Source organism: Prionailurus viverrinus, chromosome A3 (assembly GCF_022837055.1).
Source record: "Prionailurus viverrinus isolate Anna chromosome A3, UM_Priviv_1.0, whole genome shotgun sequence".
NCBI classification, from domain to species: domain Eukaryota; kingdom Metazoa; phylum Chordata; class Mammalia; order Carnivora; family Felidae; genus Prionailurus; species Prionailurus viverrinus.
The window spans coordinates 81,327,088-81,337,850 of NC_062563.1; the positions used below are offsets into that span (position 1 = coordinate 81,327,088).

The following is a 10,763-nucleotide window of genomic DNA, read 5'->3' on the forward strand; positions in this document are numbered from 1 at the left end:
ATTGACTATATTCTTTAAGGGGACTGATTCAGGGAGAAAAATATATATGATTATATATACATGTATATGTGTGTGTGTGTATATACATGTATATGAAGAATATGCTAAGAGATTATATCTTAGTTGTTCTCACTACAAAAAAGAAATGATAATTATATGATGTGATAGAAGAGTTAACTAATGCTACAGTGGTAATTATATTGCATTATATAAATGTATCAAATCACATTGTACACATTAAACTTATATAATGTTACATATCTAGTGTATCTCAATTAAAAAAATGTGTAGTTAACATACCTAAAGACTACTCATTTATACTATAGTTATATAGTATGTATTACAGTTTATATATATATGAAGAGTTGTGCATTTGTCAGGTCTGATAGGTTCCTTCACAAATCTAATGTCTTTTTTAAAAATATAGTAATATTTTTGTGATGTCTCTTAAATTGATAGCCTACATATCTCAATGCATCTCAGTTATTCATAGTATTTGTGTATTTAACAGAACAAAACACTAAGTTGGTGGACTTGAAGCTAAAGAAGCTCCTAGAGGCTCAGCCACAGGTGGCAAATTCACTTTCCAGTGCTGCACAGAAAGCTATAACTGAGAGCTCAGAGCAAGACATTAAGGTAAATTGTTTAAAATATTTGTCTCTGTGTGCATTCTAGCTTCCACTGGCACCTTATAAACCTAAAATCAATTTCTTACAAGTTCTTCACATTAAGATTAAGATAGACATTTTTTTATTGAATAGCAAATCAATTAAGTAGCAATATGGTAATCACTGCTTTCCAGAGAAACTACTACTTTAATTTGTTGTGTTCATGAGTGTAGAAACTGTTTTCAACTTCTATATGTATATATATTTGCTAGGAAGAATATTGCTAAGAGAATTCCAGCATTTTTTCTATTACCCTCAACCTCTGACCTGTTTAGATGAATTAGAATTAATGTTAATTAATAACTGAAGATGGTATGTGATTGTATATAAAGATACTTGCAAGTGTTGTGTGCCAATATGAATCTTAACTTGTATAAGTAATATTTTAGCCAAATGTCACATGAAGATTATTATTATTTAGGCTATTTATACTATCCTCAGCAAGCCGTCCTTCTTTTCCTCTCATGGCATAATTAATATTTCTGTAGCTTTAGGGCACTTCTAGTCCTGTATAACTTTTCACCCACCTGCGGACTATGGGGACTGCCCTGCTGACTGAAAGGATTTCCTTCCTCTGACACACAGATGCTTTGAAGTCCCAAAACAATGACTTTCATTGCTTTTCCCTTATACTGTTGGTTTCTATAAATTGGTGATGAAAGTGTGTGGCAGCACCAGAGGACTTTTGGTCTCTATCTTTGAACAAAAGGAAGCCTGGATCAGGTCTGATTTTTTGCGTTCAATTTAGCTTTCTGCAGTGGATTTAATGCAGAATGATGCTGGCCTAAGAATAATACAATGGATTGAAAAGGCTAACTGAATTAGTGGGTTTAGAGGAATACATTTGTAAAGTGGCAGAAGTCCCTAGTCATAAAAACGTTTCTTAAGATGGGATTTGCTGGCTAATCGCACTGATATTTCAGCATGTTGCCAGGCCTCAAAAAATTTAGCCGTGTTTGTTTATTTTGGTAAAGACTTGAGTTTTAAACCATTGGGCAGTTATAATAATAGCTATAAGAATACACACTTTTCTTAAGCAAATAAATAAAAGCCAAAATTGTTTTAATCCCAGCTACATAGCTAGCATAGTATGTACATGATACTAATAATAAAGATATTCTGTAACTTGAAAAAATAAAATGGGAGTATTTTCATTCTTAAGGTTTAATTGTCTCAATAGATGAAATTGTTTCGCTATCTAAAAATCTCTTATGTGGTAATTTTTAAAGTTATTTCAACAAAAGGTGTGCTTTAAACAGCTTGTCTTTGTGTGGATCTTTTTAGTTAAGATTTTTTAAATGGTGCTTATAAAGAACATATAGAGTCCATCTGTTCTCTTGAAGCTTTCAGCATTGATTTGGGGTTTTATTTTTTTTAATAAAATGCAGTTTACACGTTTATAAATGAGGCATTCTGTGTTTGTGGAAAAGGATAAACTGTTACCTTCCCCTGAGGATTCTGTATCCCAGGCCTCCTTGAGGCTAGAGAATAGGCCATTGGAGGGCTCCCTCATTACTGATTGTCTCAATGCAGAGGAAGGGCAAAGTCTTGGTAGCTTTTGATAACCAGTTTCAGCATTCAGCAGGCTTAGCTATTAGTCATGCATCTTAGCCTTTCCCTATTTACTTTCAAAACACTTAATAAAAATAATAAAAGATTAGGTATAAAATGAAATATTTGTTTGGTACACAGCACCTCGGTATCTGCAGCTTCCACACACTGCAGTAGTTCAGTCTTCTGGGATATTTCTTGTTGATAGAACCATTTGAATTTGTTACCAGTATTAACATAGGAAGCTCTGGAAAAGATAATTGTAGTTTCCTTAGCTGTAAAGGGCTTACTTACAAATCTGGCTTTGGAAAGTTATAGCTGATGAAATGCAGTTCAGTGGGGTAGTATTATAATCCTACCTTTTAGCCTTCATCCAGCATTAGTGGTTTATCTCAATGGGCATAAAATTAGAAACTAGTTCTTCTTGTCATACAAGTCTGTGGGACTGTACAAACCGATGGGGCAGAATAGTGGGGGACCAGACAGAAGCACCATGGCTTTTAAATTATGCATATCATTGGGAGAAGACACAGGGCTTTACAGCATCTAATGAATCAAAGTTATCAAGAGTGATCCTCCATCTAAACTATGTCTCCCAAAGTTTTGGTTACAGGCAACAGCACTTGTAGTTGAACTACTTAGAGCTCTTTGAAATCCTTTTTCTTTCACAAAGTTTCTAATTTGGCATTATCTTAAATCAGTAAAAGTTGTTTTGCTAATATGTAATTTCATGTTTATACAATCAGGATGTCTTAACTACGTTTGTTTTACTTTTAGAATGGCACAGAAGATCTCCGGACTGAACGATTACAAAAAGCAACAGAACGATTTAGAAATCCTGTTGTTTTCAGCAAGGATTCTACAGTCAGAAAAACTCAACTTCAGTCTTTCAGTCAATATGTTGAGAATAGACCAGGTAGGAACACTTTTAAAAATGTTTTCCCATCTTATGATTTAATAGTATTTAGCTATATATGTGTGTGTATATATATATATATATATATATGTATATATATAAAAGCTGATAGTGTAAATCCACATTTCAATACACAAATATCAAGCTTTATAATAATTTTACATGTCTTTCCCCCTTTTTTTTTAAGAGATGAAAAGGCAGAGATCAATACAGGAAGATACAAAGAAAGGAAATGAGGAGAAGACAGCGATAACTGAAACTCAGAGGAAGCCATCAGAAGATGAAGTGCTTAATGTATATTAATTTTTTGTGTGGTTTCATGATTGCTGATAATTCCAAACTGTATGTGGAAATAGTGCCTTTATTTGTTAAAATGAGATGTTAGGTTTTTTAAGATGTCAATCTCCAGTGCATTCAAAGCAGAGTGAGAGGGGTGCACTGTTGAATTAGTCTGCAGTGTGGTGATAATTGTCAGATAAAAAAAAATGAATTTTTCAGAGTTCCACAGCCCCAGCTTCCTTGAGACATTTCCATCAGGGCACTTCCCATAAAGAGATTCCAGTATTGATCTACCAGGAGGATTTTAATTATTACAATAGCAGATACCGCAGAGCTGCAGTTAGAGGGAAAAGTCACATGAGACCTGCTAGAATTTCTCAGCCAACCCATTTTGTTGGCTTGGGTTAATGGGTGTTCAACCTTTCCATTATCCAGATCAGCCGTGAATTACTAGCTGAATGATGTTTGCATTAATATAATATATATGGTAATTTCTTCACTTAATTAACGGGGAGGTTCAGCTCAGTAGGGGTATGGGCTGATCATGTGTAAAATTGATTTGTGAGGGAAATATTTGATAGACCGCAGGGAGAAAGCTGCTTTTGATGGACAGCTGCGGGACAGAAGCAGGAAGAACAAGTTTTAACTTGAATTTTTGTCTGGAAGCATAGCTCTCTAAGAGCGGTGCTACTTTTTTATTATCTGTAGTTTGTGTAAATATTTTCATTGTTTTTACTGTTAAAATGATCTTTGCTGGATTTTTAAATCCTTATAAGTGCACTCAGAATTACAGACTACAAATTAGGGTCCTTGAAAACTTCTCATTTGTAAGTTGTACTAAGACAGGTTTTAGCACACAGAACAGCTCACTCATATATCGAGATGGAATATTTGGTATAATTTGTAAGTTGCAGAATACTTGAGTATACTGTATACTCACACTAAAGAAATCTGGTAATAAACTTTGTGACTGTTTTTAACTGAGCCAGTCTGTAAAAACAATGAGGTTTATATGTTGCTTATCATTTCTGCTTCCTTTTATCTTTCTTACTCATGTTGTCTTTACAGACTATGTTTGTTTTGCCCCTTTGTATGGGAATGAAAAAAGGAAAGTCCTTTTTGGAAATGCTCTGCTATATGGCAGATAGGTTATTCCAGATTTTAAAGTTACCATTTACATTTATTCTGTTATGATTTTGTTATATTTCATATTGAGATGGGAGAATATCCATTTTTATGGATCTTTAAAAACTACAGTAACTTATTTGATCACACTATACTGAAAAATTATTAGTTTTATGATTTCTTAAAATACATTTGATCTTTAAGTTTGTCAACCACCAAAATCAATTTAACAGTAAGCTGATATAGAGTTCACATGTGAATTTACCAGTTCCAAAGATAGATAAGTCATATGTATGGTTAGATGTGTTTATCGATCATGGTGATTCCAGAATATGCTCATAAATAACATAATTCTTGATTTTGTTTCTTGTTTAAGGAGGACCCAAAGATAATTCCTCATGGCTTCTCAGAGATTAATATGCTTCTAGGTAGGGAAGGGATTTAATAGAAGAGATTGTTCATATTTATTTCTCTGAATACATAATGTTATAAATTCTGATGCTAGTAATGGTGGTAGTGAAAGTAATCACTTAAGCATTTCTTCAGTATTCCTCAGCTACTTGGGAAACTTAGCTCTGGAAATGTCACAAGGTAAACAGGTATTACAAAGGGAGCCATAATTAATCTCTTTGTAACTCTACCACAAGTAATAACCCTACCCCCTAATGATTTAAATGAGTAATATGAAAATAAAAATTAAGACTCTACTGGTACTTTATAATAGAACTGCTACTTCAAATAAAACTTCTAAGGATAATTTTTTAAACATGGATGATTGTAAAAAGTAACATTTCAAATTGAAATCCAAATTTGGTTAGATGGGAGATTAACCAAATCAGTGCACTAGTTGCATTAGATCCTTGCAGCAAGGTTTGAAACCACCTGTCAAGTTAGAATTCGCAGCTACAATAATTAGTGATACATCAACAGAACGACATGTTAAAGTACAGCAGCCAGCTGGAGGGAAAACTGGAGATATTAGAAACTTCTTTTTTATAATTTTTAAAAAGCATTTTAAATAGTATATTTACTATGACAGCAAGAAATGTATCTCTTTAATTTTGTATTTTTGTAAGAATAAGTCTGTGTTTTTCAGGATAGATACTTTAAGAATCATTTCCTTAGTAAGGCTCCATTTTTGCATATTGCACATTTGAATGAAATGTGTCATTGGTGTTTGTTTTGACAGTCACCAAGAGGAAAATTGTCTTCTATCGTCGTCCATGCTTAAATAACTCTGACTTTAAAGAGAATTTTTTTCTCTGCATTAACTTTTTAAATATGGCAAATCTGGGTGTTAAATTATAAATATAATACTAAACAGCTGAGATTTTCTCTATTTGCAAAAGTTTTGCTATACATAGCATTTATGAAAATTTCTTGAATCACAGGGAGTTGCTTTTTCATACTAAGGGTGATACTAACGGTGTTATTTGGTTCTCTAGGTAAGTGCTTTACTAAGTGTTTGTAGAAAGGAAAAATGCAACTTACAAGTGATTTTTTTTTTCCTTCCTGTTTGTTCTCGTTAACAGAAAGGGTTCAAAGACACCAGTCAGTATGTTGTAGGAGAATTGGCAGCACTAGAGAATGAGCAAAAGCAAATTGACACCCGTGCCGCGCTGGTGGAGAAGCGCCTTCGCTATCTCATGGACACAGGTACGGTGCCCAATTACACTGTAAACAGTTTTGGCAAATTGAGCGTTCACAAACTCTTATAGAGTTTTGGAAGTGTGAATCTTTGAAGCCTGAATGTTCAGCAGAACTGCCTTGAAAATAAAAAGGCTGCGATTTGCAGCCACCTCTCTGGGCCCTGGTGATAAGAGTGCCTTCATGGGAAGTGATAACTCGCCCTGATACCGTGTGAGCCAGCACTATTGAACAGTGTGCTCATCCATGCAGAGTTGGAATACACATCTGTGCCTCATTGATATGCCACTGCTTAAAAAAAAAGTAAGATCTTCACTGTTCTACTGATTCATTGGGAAAAAAAAAAGATTTGGCCAGCTAAAGCCATGTACTGCATGAAACAGAGCACTATGCATAGGGGACGGCTCCATGGACTAGATCACTGAAATTTGAGAATACTATCTGGTTACTGATGCTCCACAGTTTTTTTTTTTTTTTTTTCCAAGAGAACAGGTTTTTAAAAGTCTGTAATAGTTTGTGTCACAGTTGCATTTGAAAGGATTAAAGTATATGGGAAGGTTTATAAAAATGGGTTAGAGCAGCAAGTTAGCTCCTAACCAGAGGGTAGATTGCCATTTAATGCTGATTGCCAATAGTGATTGTATAGATCTAAGTGCAGAGTGAGCTACTGGGGAAAAAAAAAACAGTGTATGTGTATATTTTAAAGGAATGTATGTATTTGTTTAAAATGCTGCTCCTACAAGAAGCGTAAAAATGAGAAATAAATTCAGATTTTTATACCAAATTAAAAGTAAATTATATATTAAGAAAAAAATGTCAAAACATAAAGTGGAACATTCATTCCTTTAATATAAGTAATTTTTTACTTTTATTAGCCGTGTTAAAGTAGACTAGTAAAATGATGGTAGTAGATTAGAATTGGAAAGCTTTCCTGAACTTTTTCTTCTCTATTTGCCAAAAATATATTTACAATTAAAAAACTCCTCCAAAAATAAGCATTTATATGGGACATTTGAAAATGCCTACATTAGTGAAATCAGAACGTATTAGAACAGGAAGAGACCTTTGGCTTTATCTGGCCCAGTGGGTTTCAAACTGTGTTCTTTGGAGCCCTAAAGCTTCTTCAGAGGCATCTCAGGGCTGTCAGGACAATAAGAGAGCAGAAAGCAGACAGGCGTCTGGATTTCCTACCTTACTTCAAACAGAGCAGCTCTAAGTTTATTTATTCGAAATAGCAGACTTCTTGGAAGAGTTCATTTAAAGAAAAGGTTCTACTGCTTAAAATTTAAAACCAGAAAAAAAAAAAAAAAACAAACCAAGCACCTTGTCTTTTGAACACTATTGCCCAACCTTCTCATTGTACAGAGGAGACAGAGTTACAGGGAAAGCTCAAGTCACATAGATCAGTAAGTGCCCGACCTTGGACTGGAATTCAGGTCACCAGAACCCTATCATACAGGATCCTTCCCATTATACTAGATTACCTAGAACATATTTATTGTTGCCTTAACAACTTACATGTATGCTCAGTCTTGTACATTCATGTGAATTCAACAAGTATCCCATAAACTAATATATTGTTTCATATTTGCATTTTCCCTTCGGTTTCTAGGGGATTTTGAAAATATTAGTTATGTTAACTATATAAAAATGTAAATACTAGGTAGTATAATTTCTGTATACATTTTAAAATTATTACCTTTAAATATTTTGAAGAGACTAATTTTTTTAAACAAATTCTTTCAACACCTTTCCTCATTGTATTGGATAAATTAGATGTTACTATACAAGAAGCCTTGTGCCACTAGAAAAAAAAGCTACAAATTCGGTTTCCTTCCCTTTTTTCAAACTTGGAGCCTGATTTATTGAAGGTTCTAACCAAAACAGACTGAAATTCTCCTTCCCATCCCACATATTACCGCTGAAGCTTTGAAGTGGCCCCATTTCACCTATAGATCATTTATAATCTGAAAGATAGTCATGGACTACAGATTGATTCTAGCATCCCTTTGGGGCTTTATATTGCTTACTGCACAAGACAGAATCTGATCTAGACTGGGTTGGCTACTGCACATTCAGACTAAAATTGCCTCTGTTCCCCAGCTTGGTAAGCTCCAGCAATTACCCTGGACTATACTGAACCTCTTCCAGACCAAATAATTGTTTCTCAAGATTTGCGTAAAGCCTAGTTAGCATCTGAAGTAAGAGATAAGGTGTTAGAAAGAGAAAGTATATATTCATCCTTTTCCTTTTTGGGGTTCCAATGCTTCCAACTTTCCATTTATTATAGCAATTAGTACTTTTTCCCTGACATATTAGTTTGCTATGCCGTTTCTGAATCTCAGCCTCAGAATTAAGCAGAGCAGATGGTATCATATTCCTTACATGATGAAACTGAGGCTCAGAGAGGGAAATGACTCATTTAAGAAGGCCTGAGTAGTAATGGCCGAGTTAAGGCTTAAACTGGACTTTTTGGGTTTCCTAGCTCTTAAGTCAGTCCTCTTTTCCCACCATATGTTCTTTACAGAACAAAACATACTTTATCTGCTACTTCAAGTTTTATATACTTCTAGATACTGAGCATATTTCTTTATTGATTTGAAGCTCACGTATCACAAAATTGACCATTTTAAAGCATACAATTCAGTAACATTTAATACATTCACAGTGTTATACAATCACTACTATTTCCAGAAGTTTTCATCACCCTAAACAGAAAGTCTGTGCTCATTGAACAATAATTTCCCATTTTCTCCTCTTGTAATCCCCCTGGAATCTCTAATCTGCATTCTGTCTCTAGAAATGTGCTTTATTCTAGATATTTCATATAAGTGGAATCAAATAGTAGTCGTCCTTTAGTGTCCGGCTTCATTGAATTTACATAATGTTTTCAGGCTTCATGCGTATTATAACATGTACCACTACTTCATTCCTTTTTGTGGTTGAATAATATTGCATTGTATGCATATCACCACATTTTGTTTATTCATTCATCCATTGATGGACATTTGGGTTGTTTCCATCTTCTGGCTACTATGAACATTGTGTGCAGGCATTTCTTTGAATCCCTGTTTTTCAGTTCTTTGGGGTATATACCTAAGATTGGAATGCTGGATCCTATGTTAATTCTCTATTTAACATTTTGAGGGAATCCACTCACTTTTAAATGGGTTGCAAAATTTATTTAGAAGATAATTTTGCAGAACTGAGAATACATTTTCCAAAAGAAGCACTGTTATTAGCATCCTCCAGCCAGACAAACCCACAAAAACCTATTAATTTAAAATATCACTAGAGGGGCACCTAGGTGGTTCAGTCGGTTAAGAGTCCATGATCTCATGGTTCGTGAGTTTGGGCCTCACATCAGACTCCATGCAGAGCCTGCTTGGGATTCTTTCTGTCCCTCTTTCTCTCTGCTCCTCCCCCCACCCTTTCTATCTCAAAATATAGAAATAAGCATTTTAAAAAATGCTCTAAAAAATAAACAAAATACCACTAGAATAATGCTAGTAGTTGCCCTAGGCCTGACTCCTCAGTTCCCAGAACTTGAGTAGTTCTGGGTTTTAAGTATCAACCCCTTTAGCTCTGAAACTCTTGCATCTTGATGGGAACAAAGGTGGAGCCTGGATGGTGGCCTAGACCACTGGGCATTTTTCCTGGCATGTCAGGAGAAGGCTCTAACAAAAAAGCAGCAAAGGAACGTAACAGAGCACTTCAGTGGATCCTGCAGCAAGATGACAATATACCAGGGGTGAGAATGGCAGTGGCAGGGAAAGGGCCTGAGATCCCAACATCCATTTGGAGAAAGTATGTCATTGGCAGAGACAGAGCAGCTGTGGGGACTCATATGACTGGTTATTTCTGAAATTGAGTAATCCTAAACTAGCCTGAATACTAAATAACACGTGTGTGTGTGCGTGTGCTTGTGCGTGTGTGTGTGTGTGTGTGTGTGTGTGTGTGTTCTGCCATCCTACCTTGGGATCTGTAAAATTATTAGGCAAATACTAAAGAACTTTTTTCCATCAGTTCTTTTTATTCTATTTTTTTTTAATTTCTACAGAGGAGGAACTTTTAAATACCTAGCACCTAAAGTTTAGAATGATTTATTTCTTTAGGAACAGTAAGACTTACTAATTAGAAACATGTGCATTCCAAGTTGACATTTTGTATGTAAGTTTGGTACTTTTTGTAGACTATCCACTACAAAAACCTAACTGACCATTTAAAAATATTAAATGTACTCAGGGAGAATAAGAATCAAAGAGTTAAAAGAAATAACTTTTCTACACATATCTTAGAATGTTTCTTTACCTCAGCTCTTGAGGAGCCAAATGCAGCATTAAAGCTGCTTTAAAGCAGGAAATTGGGCCCACAGAAAAATAAAAATAAAATTATTTAGGTTGTTATTGGAAACTTTCCACTTTGAATCTCCAGAATTATCCATTATCTTTGCCTAAAGATGAAAATATTTGTAATAACCAGTATTTGTTGCATGCTTACTATGTCTGGCTCTATGGAAAATGCTTTACATACATCATTTCCTTGTTTTTCACAATGGCCCTATGAGATAGGTTCCA

General features: G+C 34.7%; 1 protein-coding gene across 11 annotated transcripts in view; it reads left to right on the forward strand.

The window, feature by feature from the left end:
- The window catches only part of EHBP1 (EH domain binding protein 1), a 372,579-nt gene that overhangs the window by 321,945 nt on the left and 39,871 nt on the right, over window positions 1-10,763 (forward strand). For all 11 annotated transcript variants that reach the window (XM_047852777.1, XM_047852775.1, XM_047852780.1 and 8 more), the window contains 4 exons: window positions 512-636; window positions 2,997-3,135; window positions 3,323-3,429; window positions 6,072-6,195. In XM_047852777.1, the coding sequence (XP_047708733.1) occupies window positions 512-636; window positions 2,997-3,135; window positions 3,323-3,429; window positions 6,072-6,195 (495 nt within the window). The remainder of the gene's footprint in view (window positions 1-511; window positions 637-2,996; window positions 3,136-3,322; window positions 3,430-6,071; window positions 6,196-10,763) is intronic.